We start from the raw sequence: 20,097 nt of genomic DNA, 5'->3' as shown, positions 1-20,097 counted from the left end.
TTGTTTTGTTTAAAAGCGCGAGGTTTTGAAAACAGTTTGAAAGTTTTTGTTTTGAAAGAAGTTTTCTGTTTAAAGAAAAACTGTACAAAGAAAAGGAAAGGGACTTATACTCTCTAATATTCGAGAGGCCCATGTTTTTGAAAATCAATTGATCAATCCAAAAAGATTTAATCAAGAGTTTTTGAAAAGAAAACCAAAAAGAAATGGTTTATTTGTTTTGAAAAACCGTGATCGTTTGTTTTAAAACGGTTTGAAATTTGAAAGAAATCAACTTAATTTAAACAAAGACAAATCTTATGTTTAACTAAGACCTAAATGATTAGGGTTTGATAACCAAAAATATTTACAAGTGATTAGGTTTGAAAAATCAAATGAAAAATAATATTTAAAGTATTAAAACCACTTAAAAACAAGTCATTTTAAACCTATTAAAAAACACATTAAATAAACATTTTTTTGTGATTTTTTTTTATATTAATAAAATATATGTGTTAAATAAAGAGTGTACAAAAAATGAAGTAAAAATGAATTAATTTTATTGGTTAATTAATTGAGTGAAGTTGTAAAGAAATTAAAGAAAAATAATGGTAAAATATATGGTTTTGTCTACACAAGGACTTGAACCCACGCACTCAAGGTTACCAACCAAAACAAAAGCCAACTGAGCCACGCTTGTGGCTTGTAAGTAACACGCGTTTGATAAAATATATTTTCCAACCAAAATTCAAAACTTATGAACCAAAAAACGCGCCAAGAACACAATCCCAATTTGAATTTGAATTTCTTTGAAACTGGATTGTTTTGATCAAGTAGACATTCTATCTTGCTCGATTTTTCACAAGGAACATGATGGTACCATTTAATTTCATTTATTTCCACTCTAAGGCTATCAATTTTCTGATGAACACGAAGAACCCTAATTCTATGATTCATTCTGAAATCGTGTATGTGCAAGTTATGATGCAATTGATTGAGGGTTAATGATCCTCATGTGTGCAGAAACAAGATGGTAAATCAGTTTTTCATTTATGATGCATGTATGATAGAGTTTGAAGTTCAAGTGTACTTACCTCAAAAACGGCCAAACTTAGAATTGAATTTTGATCTGGAGGTGTTACAAATGCTTTGTGATGATCTGGATAGCTTCAATAATGATTATGGAAGGTGTCTGGATGCTTGGAACCACCTGAATTCATCTGAACATGGCCATGGTACCGGATCTGCAGAAGCTTTAAGAGTGAATCGAATTTGATGATGGAGATGTTTCAGGTCATGTGTGATGATTGGGATAGTTCATATATGGTATATGGAATGTGTCTGGATGATTAGCTTGGACAGAATTGGCCTGGAATTGATTTTGGCATGATAAGGCTAGTGTTATGCATATTTGGGAAGTGAGGTAGTGATTCTGAGTTCTAGGTGTTTTTGGGGTGTATGAGTGGATCAAACACATCCCATATGATGTTTATGAGTTGTGGGAACCATCACTTTGCTCAGAACTTCAATGGTTTAGAGGTTGAGAATTTTACCTCTTTTGAAAACTAAGAAACTTGCAATTCAATAAAGGAAGAGAAAACCTATGCTTATGAGGTTTTGGTGTGATTTTGAATGAGGAAATGACCTCTATTTATAGGCCAAGTTTTCTGAATACAAAGCCTTGCAAGTTGATCAAAGAGTGATGATTTGGCTTAAGAGATAAAATGGAATCTTTTACATTTAATGCAAAATGGTTAAAGTGACTTAACCATGGTTATTCTTCCAAGCTTGTTATCCTCTTCCATTCTGATATCAAATCAGAAAATATCTCTCAATCATTGCATTGGTGTATCATTACTTGCATCATTTGGTAGAATGGTTCAAAACTTTGGCAAAATGACTTGAAATTTCAAGTGAAATGATCACTAATGGCAAAATTCAAAACCATAGCTATGCTCCATATTTTTTCATGCTCTTGGACATTTTGGAAAGCTCATGTTATGTACTTCAAAACCCTAGTTGAAAGTTTCTTCAAGACCTTTAAGGAAATGGGTGAAAAAGATCCATGAACTTTGAAGAAAGTGAGATTTTAAGTGAAATTTTCAAAAGATACCAACTTTGAAGCTCCATATCTCTTAAATGGTTGATCTTTTGGAAAATCATTTTATGTGACAAAGTTGTTCATTGGATCAAAATCTACAACTATCATGTTGGAAGTTTTTTTCAGTTTGTAGGTGAAATTTTGAGAAATTCCCTTCCAAAGTTTGGAAAAAACCATTGAAAAACACTTAGAATTTTTCTAAGTATGGAAAGTCAAACTTTTAACTTTTTGATTCTTGATTGATTTTCTTGATTTTCCTTGATCAAATGACTTCATATATCATATATTGATGATTAAAAACTTCAAAAGTCATGGTTGACCAAGATTCCCCAAAAGTCAATGGTGATCTTGTATAGTTGACTTTTTCAGACGAATCGCGTTTCTGGAGATTTCAAATGAACCAGGCTATCCTCACCAAATGAATGGTATGAATGGATCACATTAAATTATTGGAGGACCTTGAGCCATGGTTTAAGTTGTGGCACCATGTTCTGATTAAAAAGTCAGTGGTTCAGGTGAATTAGGTCAAAAACCCTAATTGTCGACCTGATGAGATTGATGACTGTGGATCTTGAATTGAGATGTAATTTCCATTGGATATTGTCATAAGGATTATTTGAAGATGATTGAAACCTTTGAGTGATCCCCTGGAGCTTTTTAGGGTTTCCCAAATGTGATCCCTGATTTCAGTCCCTGATAGTTCAAAACCCTAATCTGATGATTTGAAATTTCACTGTTGATCAGTCCCTGTGTTGGAGATGTCTTGAGTCAATAGATTAGGTCAAAATGATGTACTTGGGGTCTTGAGGTCATGTCCCAAGTCATTAGGTCAAATCCTGAGCAAAAGTCAGGGGTATGCTATCTTCAGTCAAAACCCTAATCTGGTTGATTCAAAGTCCCTGAACTTGTTGAAATGAATCTTTGAGGACCAAATGTTGAATGTTGATGAAGATGGTTCTTTTGAGATGAAGGGATAACAAAACCCTAATTAATTGTTGCTTGTACTGATGAGTGACTTCTTGTTTAAATCCTGCTGAGCACAAGTAGCAAACACAAGCTATGCAATTTGTCAGAGATGCAAATGATGCATATGCAAATGATATGAGGTGGTATCTTAGGTCAAAAATTGGGGTATGACAGTCACTAATACTGTCGTGACAAACATTGTTGGGCCTGGGAGCATGACTCGTAGTGGCCACATATTCAACACTGCAAAACCAAACGAGAACTTGGCGCAAGCAAGTAATCAAGCTACTGTGGTCCCAACTGAAGAAGGCATATCCAAGGATAAAGAGATCACCAATAAAGATGCTGAAGAGTTTTTGGCGTTAATTAAGAAAAGTGATTATAGAGTGGTGGACCAGTTGCACCAAACTCCGTCCAAAATATCGCTCCTCTTGCTGTTAGTGCACTCAGAGAAACACCGAGACGCCTTGATGAAAATCTTGAACGCCGCCCACGTAACTAAAGACATCACTATAAACCAATTCGATGGAATGGTGGCTAATCTCACTGTTGGGGCATGCCTAAGTTTCAATGAACATGAGCTACCCTCACAAGGGAAGGAACATAACAAAGCCTTGCATATCTCCATACAATGTGGTAAAGCTCATCTATCTAGAGTTCTGATTGACACAGGGTCATCATTAAACGTGATGCCTAAAGCTACTCTTGATAAAATAGCTTTGGAAGGTCTGGTAGTTAGACCAAGTCTTCTGGTGGTCAAAGCCTTCGATGGATCACAAAGTCCGGTGTTTGGAGAGGTAGACCTCCCTGTAGTAGTTGGTCCTTACACATTCTGCATCAATTTCCAAGTAATGGAAATTGAACCCTCTTATACCTGCTTATTGGGACGTCCCTGGATTCATGCTGCTGGGGCAGTTACCTCTACTCTTCATCAGAAAGTAATGTTTGTGGATGGAAACTCTATAGTGACCGTCAATGGGGAGGAGGATATATTTGTTAGCAACCTGGACTCGTACCAATACATCGAGGCTGGAGAAGGGGCATTAGAGACTTCGTTCCAAGCACTAGAGATCGCAACTGCTGTCACGCTACCAATTGAGAAAATACGAAGGGCGGTAACATCCTGGAGAGACCTGCAAGACATGAAAATGGAAGGATGGGGCAAGATTCCGGAAGTTCAAGAGAAGAAGGATCGTCTGGGGTTAGGATATCAACCAACAAGGAAGGCTGCAAAGGAAGAACAACGATTCCCTCTGATTGCGCAAACTTTTGTCACAGGCGGATATGAACATGTATCCATGATATCTAGCATGGAAGGTACATCCAAATTCATCCGAATGATCAGACTAGGAGAACAACTTCAAAATTGGACAAGCCTGGAGATACCAGAGATAGTTTCTATTTCAAAGTAATTTGTTTTTGTCGTGTGTTTTATTTCCCTTTACAGTCAATCATTAAAGAAAAAAACAATGTCGCTCATGCCTCGCCCAAAGCATATAGTTGGTTTGTAAGGGCCCCGTTTACTTTCAAAGTTGAGTTTATTAATAAAATTGTCGTTTGTATTTGGTATTGAAAACATTGTCTCGTTCTTGCATTTACTTTCTCAAAATGACAAATAACTTTCTTGCATAAAACAAAAGCACAAACATAACTGCATACTAAAAACAAAACATAAAACATGTGCAGATCTCTTCTTAACACTACCGATAATAATACTGCTGAAACTCAATATAAACTCGAGGCTCTCGCTAATCAGTCTGAGGAAGGGGATGAGGAAGACGATGAACTTCTGGAAGAATTGTCAAGGCTAATGGACAGAGAATCCAAAAGCATGCTCCCTCCTCGAGAAGCCATTGAAATCATAAACTTGGGCACAGACAAAGAACCCAAGGAGATCAAGATTGGGGCAACACTGAGCGAGGATATAAAAGCAACGTTGGTCAAGCTTCTCCACGACTATGTAGAAATATTCGCTTGGTCATATCGTGACATGCCCGGATTGGACACAGATATCGTCGTACATAGGCTACCACTCAAAGAAGGTTGCACACCTGTTAGGCAAAAGCGCAGAAGAGTTCGACCCGACATGGACAATAAAATCCGAGAAGAGGTACTCAAGCAATTCGACGCAGGATTCCTTGCCGTAGTTGAATATCCACCGTGGATCGCCAATATAGTACCATTCCCTAAAAAGGATGGGAAAGTGCGCATGTGCGTAGATTACAGGGATCTGAATATAGCAAGCCCAAAGGACGACTTTCCATTGCCACACATAGACATACTAGTGGATAATACAGCACAAGCTTCGGTATTCTCGTTCATGGATGGGTTTTCTGGGTACAATCAAATCAAAATGGCTCCCGAAGACATGGAGAAAACCACCTTCATGACGTCTTGGGGTACTTTCTGTTACAAGGTAATGCCTTTTGGATTACGAAACGCTGGGGCAACATATCAACGAGCCATGGTCACGCTGTTCCACGACATGATCCACAAAGAAGTCGAAGTATATGTGGATGACATGATCGCCAAGTCCTGTACTGAAGAGGAACATATTACACACTTACAAAAGTTGTTCGGGCGCTTAAAGAAGTTCAAGCTAAGGTTGAACCCGAACAAGTGTACATTTGGCGTGAGGTCAGGAAAGCTGTTAGGATTCATCGTAAGCCAACGAGGCATAGAGGTAGATCCCGACAAAGTGAAGGCTATTGAAACAACTGGTTAGAAATCATCAAAATGAAATCAATGAAGTCGCCATCGATTGTTTATTTATCCCAAAAATGGGAAAGGAAAACATCGAGTAAAACCTAAAGGGAAAACAAACAACGGTCTTACGACCCAGAGAACTAGGTAAGGGTGTCGGTTACGCAAGGAGAAGGGGTTAGCACTCCTCACGTCCGTCGTACTCGACGGGATCCGCTCTTGTTAGTCTAAATCTAAGGGTGTTATCTAGAAATATAAAGCTAAAACTAAAGGGAAACGCTCGAAGGAAGAAGAGAAAAGAATAACGGGGAAAAGAAAGAAAATATTTACAAAATTCTGCTCGTTCAGGCCCCGCGACCTAATGCCTACGTATCCCGATTAAGGAATCAGAGCAGCCGTAGTTCGGCTCAAAACATTTTGTGTGTGTGTGATGTTAAACGTCGCATTCCACTGCTGCTCGACCTTTGGAGACTTACACAATTGTCGTGGAACGGAGTTAACATGTGCATAAAAAGAAAATAAAAGAAAATCGAGCAAAGCATTTTGAATGGAAAAGAAAATATAAAAGATGAATATATACAAACATAAGTAGTAAAAAAAGAAAAATAAACAAATTAAAATATTTTTGTGGTTTTTAATATGAAGATGAAAATGAAGTCTAAATTTAAAATGAAACATGTTTTTGTATTTTTGAGAATATGAAATTAAAACAAATATCAAAATAAAATGAAAACAATTAAAAACAAAACAAGGGGTGTGAACAGAAGAAGGGGCGTTGGGCTCATAACAGTAGGCCCAAGATCCTACAAATCTGCCAGGAGGGGTGTATATCGCAAACGCATGGGTACATCAAAGAAAAATGAATTGGGCTCCAGTAGCCCAAACCCGGTCCAAACACACAGCCAAATGAGATCATTAGGTCAAGAAGAAACACTCGGTATCCCCTGCTCTCTCTTTTCTTTCTCGTTTCCTCTGTTTCTTTTCATTCAGTAACAACAAAACGCAACCTCTCATCCTTGCCGCACGTTTCAAACACTCAACCTCTCTCTCCTTTCTCACGCGAATGAGCTAAAAGAAACCTCTCACTCAAAACTCTTACGCTCTCTATCGATTCTCTCTCGGTTTCGGTTCACAGTATCAATACAAAGAGACTCACAAGAAGAACAAATAACAATAACAACAATATGGCAGCAGCAACAACAACATGGCATAGCATTGAAATGAACATCAGATTAAAGCATCACACAACAAGCATATAACATCAAAGGCATCATATAACAAGCAATCAATCACCACATGATACGAATAGAATGTGGAACCTGGATCTGCAGTTTGTAGGAGATGAAATCCAGAGGTGAGATAATAGCCGTGCTGCTCTTCTACTCCAAAATTTGATTCTGAAATCTGGAAATATGAGATTTGCGTGGTTGCTCTGATTCAGATCGTTGAAGATGCATCGCATAACCGTGCTGAATCGTGGCGGTGTTGAGTCGGTAATGATGGTTGTTGCTGCAGATGCGCGTTAAGATGATGTTGTCGTTCGATTCTGAAGTGATGAAGATGTTAGATGATGCATTCTTGATAGTGACCGTGTTGGACGTTTCTGTTGCGAAATGAGCGAATTGATGATGAAGCTGGAATGGAATCAATTACAAATTGATGATGAAGCTGGAATTGATGACGAGATTCGAATTATGTTGTGAAGGTGTAAAAATTGAATCTAGTTGGTGAATTTGAGGATGATAATGAACAAAGTTGTGGAGGAGATTCTTGGTGAAATTTTAGCAGCATAACAGTGTGATTTTCTCCTCCCCTTTTCTGGTGTAATCATGTGTTTATTTATAGGCAAGGAAGGTGAGAAAAGTGTGACAAATTGGGAGGGAAATCTGAAGAAGTTTGCTCGAATTCAGAGGGAATTTTGGAGTCACGAGTTCTGAGTTTTGGATGAAAATTGAAGGTAAACCGTGTGATTTGCTCTAGTGCATTGTGAGCCCTTGATCAATTTGAATTCATTTGAATGGATGGTGGAGATTGCAAGTTGTGTTTATTTGAAATGCACATGAAGAAAACTTGGAGTGAATTGGCAGAAAACGTGACTTTCCTCTTTGCTGAGAGATTGGAATCGTGAATAGCTTTGGTGTGGCCCCACTTGCACTTCTTTTATTCCACCTATTTATTTGACATACAAAAGAAATACCAATACTAATAATAACAAAATAAAATGGTTAGTAGAAAAAGAAAGTAAACTAGAACTTGAAAGATAAGAATAAAAATGACCTTAAACTTTAATTAGAAATTCAACTCAAATAGAATTCAAATTGAATTAAGAATTAAATTCTAAGAATCAAAATCAATATTAAGAACAAAAAAACTACTAATAATAAAAAAGAATTATATTTTTTTTATATTTTTGAATAAGGACTAAAATAGAGATAATGGACTTTAAATCTCAAATCAGGATTGTCTCGAAACATTTGACTTTTGGGTCGATCTTCTTTGAATCATCTCGCTTTCTTCGATTTAGTCCCTGTCTTACACAAACAAAAGAAAAAGATATATATTTTTTGTGATTTTGGTTATCGGTTAGTAAACATAAAGAAAAACACAATGATGCAAATGAACAGGAATCATAGGGTAAAAATCAGGGTGCAACAGCTGCCCCTATTTAAGTTTCTTCTATCAGGAGATAGGAGATACTTAAATACATACAAAGCCCGATTTTTAGCCTAAGATGCCCCAAGAATGGTATGAAAGTATGAATTCTTTTTGTTTTGTTTTTGTATGATATGATATGAGACAAACTCGAATCTCTGTGGGGGAATGTAGCGCCATGAGAGACAAACTGTTAATGGAATGAGCAAAAGACTTGGTGTAAGAAATAGTTGAAGAAAAGTATCACAACATCCAGGAATGGATCTGAATGAGGTGAACAATCACAATATCCAGGAATAGGTCTGAATAAGGTGAAAAAGGTATCACGACATCCAGGAATGGATCTGAATGAAGTGAGAAATCACAATATCAGAGAATAAATCTGAATAAAGTGAGAACCAAGATGAAGCATGGTTGTAATGGAAACCAAGATGAAACATGGTTGTAAGGGAAACCAAGATGAAACATGATTGTAAAGGAACCAAGATGAAACATGGTTGTAAAGGAACCAAGATGAAACAAGGTTGTAAAGGAAACCAAGATGAAACAAGGTTGTAAAGGAGACCAAGATGAAACATGGTTGTAAGAGGAACCAAGATAAAGCAAGGTTGTAAGGGAACCAAGATGAAACAAGGTTGTAAGGGGAACCAAGATAAAGCAAGGTCGTAAGGGAACCAAGATAAAGCAAGGTTGTAAGGGAACCAAGATAAAGCATGGTTGTAAAGGGAACCAAGATAAAGCATGGTTTTAAAGAGAACCAAGATAAAACATGGTTGTAAAGGGAACCAAGATAAAGCAAGGTTGTAAAGGGAACCAAGATAAAACATGGTTGTAAAGGGAACCAAGATAAAACAAGGTTGTAAAGAGACACGTCCGGAATAAACATCGGATAAACAAAGACAAATGAACCAAAGGGGTAAATCTGTATTGGATAGATGCCAAGTGAGTTGGACTTTGATCTCAAGGTAAGAATGTTGATTGCAACAAGACCTCGAAAAATGGAAATGAATATGAATTGGTTTCTATGCATGATAAGGAATTTTTCTATGCATGATATGAATGATTATGCAATGCATTTATTTGTGACAACTGAGACAGACTCCTTTGTGCGGAAGAAAGGGATATCTGATTCCTCAACACATGGACCACCGCCCAAAGCTCTTCAGTCACACTTGGGAACTGTACTGAACTGATCCTTTGAGAGGGACTGATAAAATTCCTGGAGATTCTCTTGAAGAAGATTGCCCCAGCTTGACTGATTGATGTAACACAACTGATCATGGCTCCAGCTTGAATAATTCTTGAAATGACAGCTTTACTAGGCACTTGGAAACACTTGCCCCAACATGAGTCTTGAAAGAGATATGATAAACCAAATCTGAGAATAGCTTGCACTGAGATAAACCTTGAACAGAACCTTGAAGTGAAATGCCCCTGATGAGATCACGGACCAATTTCTCAACTGTTTGAAATTCCTTGATGAGGAATGCTGTTTAGAATAAAAAATGTTTGTTCAAAACTGGTAATCTAAATGCAAAGAACATGCAAGTTTTTTGAAATCAACAGAAATGGCATTGTAAAGCAACAAAGAAAAGAGAAACAAGGCATTTGAAGTTAAAGATAAAGCAAAAAGATCAAAACAAATTATTGGCATAACTTTGGGAGTCAGGTTAACGCAACCTTGTTGTAGTATGCTTTCGAAATAAACTTGGCTTCAATTAGGACTTTTGAAGGTTGTAACTTGGCCTGGTTCACGGTTTCAGAAACAAATGGTATAAGGCTCAAACTTTATCTGTACCCACCCCCATCTTCATGATGAACTTCCATCCTACATTCAGTTAATTCAACCTATGCATTTAGGTTTTCAAGAGAACTTGGAATTTGCAGCACTTGTTTGACAATGATGATTCATAAGCCAAGGAATAACTTTGAAATGGCAGTCACTTCTTTTTTTTTTACAACATTTTGTTGTTTTGGAATTTATTGACTTCTCTCTTTTTTTTTTACTTTTGATATCCCTAACTTTGGCCTGAACTGTTTTATTTGAGATTACAGTCAGTGGGATGCCCCAATTTTTTTTGCCTAAGTCACCTTCATAGGTTTTGACTTAGCGGGCTTTTCTTGAACTTTTTTTTTCATTTTTTTGGAAGATAGTGACTGCCTTGCTTAACAATTTCGGAGAACCATCATCATCACTTTGACTTGAGGACATCTTCGACACTTCTTTGATGTGAGCGTGAAGGGAAGCTTGAGATTGCCACCTTTATTGAAAGGCATCTTAAATGAAACTCTTATATTTGAATGCACAGATGAATAAACTGAAAACTACCCATCCCCGGGTTAAAATTGCGGGTTTTTTCGTTTAGAAAGAAACTCCAACTTCGAAGGCTCAGAGGGGTTGACAAGGGATTAACTTCCTTATTTCTCCAGTGTTTGGGAATTGAAACCAGGCCTGTACATCATCAGCAAAATTTTATTCAAAAGCACACTAACAACAATTATGGGTATCTTGTTTTCATCATCCTCCCTCCAATCTTTGCATAAAAAACATGGTAGAGAAAGCAAATAAGAGAAACAAATAAAAGAAACATATTTTTGTTTTTTTTTGTGTGAAAGAAATAAAGCAGTAAATGAGAAGAATTGAATCAAAAAATGCAATGCTCATTTCATTTAAAATTAACAGTAAGAAACAAACAAGTTTGAAATTAAACAGACATTACAATTGAAAGAAATGCAAACAGTAAAGAAACATGGTATAATGACTAATCAGCAACAAGGATGAGCTGTCCCGTCTGAAACACTTGGCTTTAGGAGAGAATCTGACTTTGACTGAAGTTTCATTTGTCATGCTTGATTTTGAACCGTTAATCTCCATTCTAACTTCCACATTGTGTTATTTTTGATTTTCGATTCCCAATCTGACGACAGTTCTAGTTCCGTAGTGGTGTTGAGGAAACAGCTTAACAATCAACAGCTAACTGGGAGAAAGAACAACTGGAAATAAGACCTCGGGCAACCTGGACAAATGTGAGAACTATGCAATGACATGCAATGCAAGATGTAATGCCAGATGCAAATAAGTAACCAGCAGAACCATATTAACCAATAGGATCAGAACCCAATCACCATCAAACAGAGACGAAACCACTCGAACAAGAACCATAGTCACCAGCAATGTACCTGTAAAATGATTTATTCCCGCCCCACTCACGGGTGAATCTAAGCAAGGGTAGGTTAAAAAGCCAACAGAGGATCGAACGTAGGCGCCATCATACGATGTTGCCTCGTTCCACCAAGCTCTGCCGTGGATACGTGATCAGATCAATCAGGCATACGCCTTCTGTCCGTCACGGCCACTCTAGTCCTAGTTCCTATGGTATCACTCATAGCCTGTGTATTGGGCCTTTTACCTCAGTAACATCCCACCCACCAGAAAAACAGCAGATCCAGAGCAGTATATATACAGAACAACAGATAACCAGAATATAACAACAAATAAAGCAATATATGCAAATATACAAATAAAGCAATATATACAAATAAAGCATGAAGAAAGCAAACACCCAAAGATAAAAACAAACAAGAGCTAGGACTGACACTCAGGATGGGCCTAGCAAAGGTCAATCTGTCCCCAGTGAAGTCGCCAGCTGAAACAACTGGTTAGAAATCATCAAAATGAAATCAATGAAGTCGCCATCGATTGTTTATTTATCCCAAAAATGGGAAAGGAAAACATCGAGTAAAACCTAAAGGGAAAACAAACAACGGTCTTACGACCCAGAGAACTAGGTAAGGGTGTCGGTTACGCAAGGAGAAGGGGTTAGCACTCCTCACGTCCGTCGTACTCGACGGGATCCGCTCTTGTTAGTCTAAATCTAAGGGTGTTATCTAGAAATATAAAGCTAAAACTAAAGGGAAACGCTCGAAGGAAGAAGAGAAAAGAATAACGGGGAAAAGAAAGAAAATATTTACAAAATTCTGCTCGTTCAGGCCCCGCGACCTAATGCCTACGTATCCCGATTAAGGAATCAGAGCAGTCGTAGTTCGGCTCAAAACATTTTGTGTGTGTGTGATGTTAAACGTCGCATTCCACTGCTGCTCGACCTTTGGAGACTTACACAATTGTCGTGGAACGGAGTTAACATGTGCATAAAAAGAAAATAAAAGAAAATCGAGCAAAGCATTTTGAATGGAAAAGAAAATATAAAAGATGAATATATACAAACATAAGTAGTAAAAAAAGAAAAATAAACAAATTAAAATATTTTTGTGGTTTTTAATATGAAGATGAAAATGAAGTCTAAATTTAAAATGAAACATGTTTTTGTATTTTTGAGAATATGAAATTAAAACAAATATCAAAATAAAATGAAAACAATTAAAAACAAAACAAGGGGTGTGAACAGAAGAAGGGGCGTTGGGCTCATAACAGTAGGCCCAAGATCCTACAAATCTGCCAGGAGGGGTGTATATCGCAAACGCATGGGTACATCAAAGAAAAATGAATTGGGCTCCAGTAGCCCAAACCCGGTCCAAACACACAGCCAAATGAGATCATTAGGTCAAGAAGAAACACTCGGTATCCCCTGCTCTCTCTTTTCTTTCTCGTTTCCTCTGTTTCTTTTCATTCAGTAACAACAAAACGCAACCTCTCATCCTTGCCGCACGTTTCAAACACTCAACCTCTCTCTCCTTTCTCACGCGAATGAGCTAAAAGAAACCTCTCACTCAAAACTCTTACGCTCTCTATCGATTCTCTCTCGGTTTCGGTTCACAGTATCAATACAAAGAGACTCACAAGAAGAACAAATAACAATAACAACAATATGGCAGCAGCAACAACAACATGGCATAGCATTGAAATGAACATCAGATTAAAGCATCACACAACAAGCATATAACATCAAAGGCATCATATAACAAGCAATCAATCACCACATGATACGAATAGAATGTGGAACCTGGATCTGCAGTTTGTAGGAGATGAAATCCAGAGGTGAGATAATAGCCGTGCTGCTCTTCTACTCCAAAATTTGATTCTGAAATCTGGAAATATGAGATTTGCGTGGTTGCTCTGATTCAGATCGTTGAAGATGCATCGCATAACCGTGCTGAATCGTGGCGGTGTTGAGTCGGTAATGATGGTTGTTGCTGCAGATGCGCGTTAAGATGATGTTGTCGTTCGATTCTGAAGTGATGAAGATGTTAGATGATGCATTCTTGATAGTGACCGTGTTGGACGTTTCTGTTGCGAAATGAGCGAATTGATGATGAAGCTGGAATGGAATCAATTACAAATTGATGATGAAGCTGGAATTGATGACGAGATTCGAATTATGTTGTGAAGGTGTAAAAATTGAATCTAGTTGGTGAATTTGAGGATGATAATGAACAAAGTTGTGGAGGAGATTCTTGGTGAAATTTTAGCAGCATAACAGTGTGATTTTCTCCTCCCCTTTTCTGGTGTAATCATGTGTTTATTTATAGGCAAGGAAGGTGAGAAAAGTGTGACAAATTGGGAGGGAAATCTGAAGAAGTTTGCTCGAATTCAGAGGGAATTTTGGAGTCACGAGTTCTGAGTTTTGGATGAAAATTGAAGGTAAACCGTGTGATTTGCTCTAGTGCATTGTGAGCCCTTGATCAATTTGAATTCATTTGAATGGATGGTGGAGATTGCAAGTTGTGTTTATTTGAAATGCACATGAAGAAAACTTGGAGTGAATTGGCAGAAAACGTGACTTTCCTCTTTGCTGAGAGATTGGAATCGTGAATAGCTTTGGTGTGGCCCCACTTGCACTTCTTTTATTCCACCTATTTATTTGACATACAAAAGAAATACCAATACTAATAATAACAAAATAAAATGGTTAGTAGAAAAAGAAAGTAAACTAGAACTTGAAAGATAAGAATAAAAATGACCTTAAACTTTAATTAGAAATTCAACTCAAATAGAATTCAAATTGAATTAAGAATTAAATTCTAAGAATCAAAATCAATATTAAGAACAAAAAAACTACTAATAATGAAAAAGAATTATATTTTTTTTATATTTTTGAATAAGGACTAAAATAGAGATAATGGACTTTAAATCTCAAATCGGGATTGTCTCGAAACATTTGACTTTTGGGTCGATCTTCTTTGAATCATCTCGCTTTCTTCGATTTAGTCCCTGTCTTACACAAACAAAAGAAAAAGATATATATTTTTTGTGATTTTGGTTATCGGTTAGTAAACATAAAGAAAAATACAATGATGCAAATGAACAGGAATCATAGGGTAAAAATCAGGGTGCAACAGCTATACAAGAAATGCCCGTCCCAAAATAGAAAAAGAGGTTCGTGGTTTCTTAGGTCATTTGAACTACATCTCAAGGTTCATCTCGCATTTAACTGCTACCTGTGAACCCATATTCAAATTACTAAGGAAAGACCAACCGATCAAGTGGAACGACGATTGTCAGGTGGCTTTTGAAACCAGAAAAAGTTATTTGCAAGAACCGCCAATCCTCGTACCTCCCGTGTCAGGAAGACCATTGATCATGTACCTCACAGTCCTAGAAAGGTCTATGGGATGCGTACTGGGGCAACAAGACGAAACAGGCATAAAAGAGAACGCTATTTACTATCTTAGTAAGAAATTCACCGATTGCGAATCTCGATACTCACCGTTAGAAAAGACATGTTGCGCCCTAGCATGGGCCTCCAAACGTCTAAGGCAATATATGCTTAACCATTTCACATGGTTAATATCGAGGATGGATCCCTTAAAATATGTGTTCGAAAAACAGGCTCTCACAGGAAGAATCGCTAGATGGCAAATGTTACTGTCAGAATATGACATTCAATACGTCACTCAAAAAGCAATAAAAGGGAGTGTACTGGCAGAACATCTAGCTCATCAGCCCATCGAAGAATATCAGTCTATGAAGTTCGACTTCCCTGATGAGGACATTATGCTAGTAAGAGACTATGAAATACCTGGACCCGATGAAGGACCCGAACCAGGTTTGGTATGGACGCTTATGTTCGATGGAGCCTCAAACGCACTGGGACATGGCATAGGGGAAGTACTGACGTCTCCTGACAATCGACACATACCCTTCACTGCGAGATTATGTTTCGACTGTACCAATAATATTGCAGAATACGAAGCGTGCATATTAGGGTTAGAAGCTGCGATCGATCTAAGGATTAAATTACTTGAGGTATATGGGGATTCGGCGTTGGTAATCCACCAAGTCAATAAAGAATGGGATACTCGAGATGCAAAGCTAATCCCGTATCGAGACCTCATACTAGAGTTAATGACCGAGTTTGAGACCATCACTTTTAATCATATCCCGAGGGAAGAAAATTAAATGGCCGATGCGTTGGCTACACTCTCCTCTATGTTTAAAGTAACATGGCCAAATCACGAACCTCGGATAACGGTCAGACACTTTGACGAACCAGCCTATTGCCTTACGATCAAGGAGCAACCTGATAACAAGCCGTGGTATCATGATATTAGGAAATACCTGGAGAAACAAGAATATCCAGAGAATGCCTCCACAATTGACAAAAAGACGCTAAGGAGGTTGGCATCTAAGTTCTACCTAAACGGTAATGTCCTATACAAGCGAAACTACGATGCGTTGGCTACACTCTCCTCTATGTTTAAAGTAACATGGCCAAATCACGAACCTCGGATAACGGTCAGACACTTTGACGAACCAGCCTATTGCCTTACGATCAAGGAGCAACCTGATAACAAGCCGTGGTATCATGATATTAGGAAATACCTGGAGAAACAAGAATATCCAGAGAATGCCTCCACAATTGACAAAAAGACGCTAAGGAGGTTGGCATCTAAGTTCTACCTAAACGGTAATGTCCTATACAAGCGAAACTACGATTCGGTGTTACTAAGATGTGTGGACAAGAATGAGGCCAAGGAGATTATTAAGGAAGTCCATGAAGGAACCTTTAGAACTCACGCAAATGGACATTCAATGGCGAGAAAAATATTACGAGCAGGGTACTATTGGCTAACAATGGAGGCTGATTGCTTCCAATACGCGAGGACGTGTCATAAATGCCAAATATACGCTGACAAAGTACACGTACCGCCAAATCCGCTGAACGTATTAAGTTCGCCATGGCCATTTGCAATGTGGGGGATTGATATGATAGGGATGATCGAACCCAAAGCCTCTAATGGACACTGATTCATATTGGTCGCCATCGACTATTTCACCAAGTGGGTCGAAGCTGCTTCCTACACTAATGTAACAAGACAAGTGGTTACCCGGTTCATCAAACATAACCTCATATGACGATACGGGATTCCAAATAGAATCATCACTGACAATGGGTTGAACCTGAACAATAACATGATGAAGGAGCTGTGCGAAGAGTTCAAAATTGAACACCCTTATTCTTCACCATATAGGCCTAAGATGAATGGCGCTGTTAAAGCTGCAAATAAAAATATCAAAAAGATAATACAAAAGATGGTGAAAACGTACAAGGACTGGCATGAAATGCTTCCCTTTGCCTTACACGGTTACAGAACTTCAGTGCGCACATGCATAGGGGCAACCCCTTTCTCTTTGGTTTATGGCATGGAAGCAGTTCTTCCCATCGAAGTGGAGATCCCCTCTTTAAGAGTCCTAGCTGACACAAGGTTAGAAGAATCGGAATGGGTAAAAACCCGTTTTGATCAGCTTAATCTCATTGGAGAAAAGCGACTGACATCTTTGTGTCACGGGCAACTCTATCAGAAAAGGATGAAAAAGGCATTCGATAAAAAGGTCCGCCCTCGAACTTACAAAGAAGGAGATCTCATCCTCAAGAAGATCTTACTACCTCGACTCGATGCCCGAGGAAAATGGACACCTAACTACGAAGGTCCATATGTCATAAAAACAGTATTCTCAGGAGGAGCACTTGTCCTCACCACCATGGATGGAGATGAGCTGCCGCATCCAATCAATTCAGATGCAGTCAAGAAGTACTACGCCTAGCAAAGGCAAGATCCCAAGCCATGAATCCAAGACAATTCGTAAAGGATAAGAAGTCGTGCAATCATCAACTTCCGAAGTCAAGGGATTAATGGGGCCCTCAATAGCAAAAGAGCAATAGCAGTATTAATATCATTTCCATTTGTCATTTTCTTTCTTTCATACTTTTTGTACATTCGCCAATTCAAGGCAATAATCAATAAAAGTTTTTCCCTTTCATACTATGTCTCTTCATCATTTCAATACCAAGTGCAAAGAATAATTTATTTTTCATGAACTTTAAACTTTGAACTAAAAAACAAGAAACTTACAAATCCTTAGACAAAATAAAGGGAATGAGACCACGACATCTCCAGCAGTCAATATACGCCTTGCGATATGGTCATACCGAAACACCACAATATCCCAATAAACTAACCTCGGACGATCCGAGCTAAGACTCGTAAAACTGCTCAAAAAGGTTTAAACAAATCCAATGGGTGACAAAGAGATAAAACATCAAAATCATCATACATACATATTCACGTGCATAAACACTCACACACACGACATCTGCATAAACATTCATGCGCTTACAACAAATCATAAGCATACGCATTTGCAAAGCAATATTCTACAGGCAAAGTTATCCGAAGGATGCGAAGATTCCACCAGCTTGCTAGAATGATAGCAAATGGCCCTCTGGGAATTCAAGCAAACTCGACAACAAGGAAGTGGTATTTACCAAAAAAAAAATCTATTTTCCAAATCCTATTTCAAATCCTATTCCTATTCCAAACTGATTTCCCAACTCCTATTTTCCAAATCCTATTCCTAATCCTATTCCAATTCCTATTCCAATTCCTATTTCCCAACTCCTATTTTTCAAATCCTATTCCAAATCCTATTCAAACTATGACTTATTGCATTAGTCCCTGAGCAGCAATAAGTTATGTCTTATCACGTTAGTCCCTTGGCAGTGATATGACGCTAAGTCTCTTTGGTACGTTAGTCCCTTGGCAGTAACCGAGACTCAATCCTATTTCAAATCCTATTCCAATTCAAATCATGACTTATTGCGTTAGTCCCTGAACAGCAATAAGTTATGTCTTATCACGTTATTCCCCTGGCAATAACCAAGATCTATTCATTACGTTAGTCCCTCGGCAGTGATTTTCTCCAAAAATCCCATCAACCACAGACAAGTTCGCCACATCATGCATGCATCAGGACAAGGTGTAAAATACAGGTTGCCCTGTAGGGCTGTACTATAACCAAAACACAGTAAAGCATCTACTCCACATTCTACAACGCTAGCAAATTTCAGGGCATTTTCAGTGTTCAATAATCTTCCACCTTCAGATCACAACAGGCAAACACGCCTATCTGATTCTTCAGGTTTAAGAAGATTGAACAGGGGCTGCTGTCATACCCCAAAATTTGCCTCCTTCATTTCATCTACAATGATTCCAGGGTTAGGGTTCTATCCAAACAACATTCCCTTAATCAAGAGCCTCCTGAAGCTAGGGTTTGAGGTTCCCTTGAGGAAATCAATAAGGAAAGGTTCTCAATCAAGTCTCTATGATCCATGATGATCTAAGATAACTCTATGGCAAAAGTCAAGACCCAACTCCAAAAGTTACCTGCTCAAACAACTCCAAGATTCACAGTCAACTAATTAAACCTAAAAGTCAACCATAATCAAAGCATGGTCCAAACCTCTGATCTTTGGTCAAACATCAAGTATAGGGGTATATATCCATCATTTGATCAAAGGTTGATCATGATTCATCAATAGAAACTCAGAAATGAACAAATGCAAAAAGGTTCAAATTAGGGTTTCTTTAGGAGAAAGTCAACTCAACTTTGACTGGCCATAACTTTCACATGGAACATCATAAATTTCTCACTCAAAGCCTATTTGGAAGGAAATTGGATTCCCTACAACTTTGTCTCTCACATGCCAAGGCCAGAAATGCTTCATTTGAGAGATATGGTACAAAACATTACAAGTCCTTTTCAAACATCAATCAAAAGCAGTTTTTTGTCAAAGGGGATATGATCAAGATAAAAGCTCCAAATGAAAAATATGTCCCAAAATGGCTTATAGAGGACATCTTGAGGTTTCCAAAAAGTCCTAGAACTCCTTCATAGCTTAAAAATTGAGTGAGATATGCTTGGTCAAAGTTGGGTAATTTTAGAGGACAAAATGTGAAATAGAGGTTCAAATTGGATTTCTTGCAAATGGGCCTATCTTTTTAAGACTTAATCTTGGTCCACAAGTCACCTATGCTATCCAAACCAAGTGCCACGAATTTTTAGCCTTTTATTTGATTTTATATAATTTTTATTTCATTTAAAGTAATATAATTAAAGGGAAAAATCAAATATTGTGTTAAAAGATTCACATTGACTAATTCTAATAGTATTTATGACGAATTGGCAATGTAATTTCGTGGTATATTGACTGGGAAAAGATTGATGCAAGATTTGGCCAAAAATAGAAAGTTTTCATTCAAGATTTGAATCAATTTTACAAACTTTGCAAGATTGGATTTCAAGAGGCCTTGGGCTATAATTTGTGACCTAATTCGTTGCCTATAAGTACCTAACACATGCCACATGAATAAGGATTGGTTTTCCTGGGCAGAGCAAGAGCATTCAAGAAGGAAAATTCTTCAAGAAAGTCAAATTCGGTTTCGAGGGTTGGAGGTGTTTC

The 20,097-nt window shown here is 37.9% G+C and overlaps 1 protein-coding gene across 1 annotated transcript; it reads left to right on the top strand.

The window, feature by feature from the left end:
* Positions 1-3,210: 3,210 nt before the first annotated feature.
* On the top strand, positions 3,211-4,455 carry LOC131604774 (uncharacterized). Its single transcript, XM_058877194.1, has one exon. The coding sequence runs from the start codon at positions 3,211-3,213 to the stop codon at positions 4,453-4,455; it is 1,245 nt and encodes a 414-aa protein (XP_058733177.1).
* The last annotated feature ends 15,642 nt before the right edge of the window (positions 4,456-20,097 follow it).

This window comes from Vicia villosa, linkage group LG5, assembly GCF_029867415.1.
Source record: "Vicia villosa cultivar HV-30 ecotype Madison, WI linkage group LG5, Vvil1.0, whole genome shotgun sequence".
Classification (NCBI taxonomy): Eukaryota; Viridiplantae; Streptophyta; class Magnoliopsida; order Fabales; family Fabaceae; genus Vicia; species Vicia villosa.
The sequence above is the reverse complement of the archived record's forward strand: the minus strand, read 5'-3'. Positions and strand labels throughout refer to the sequence as shown.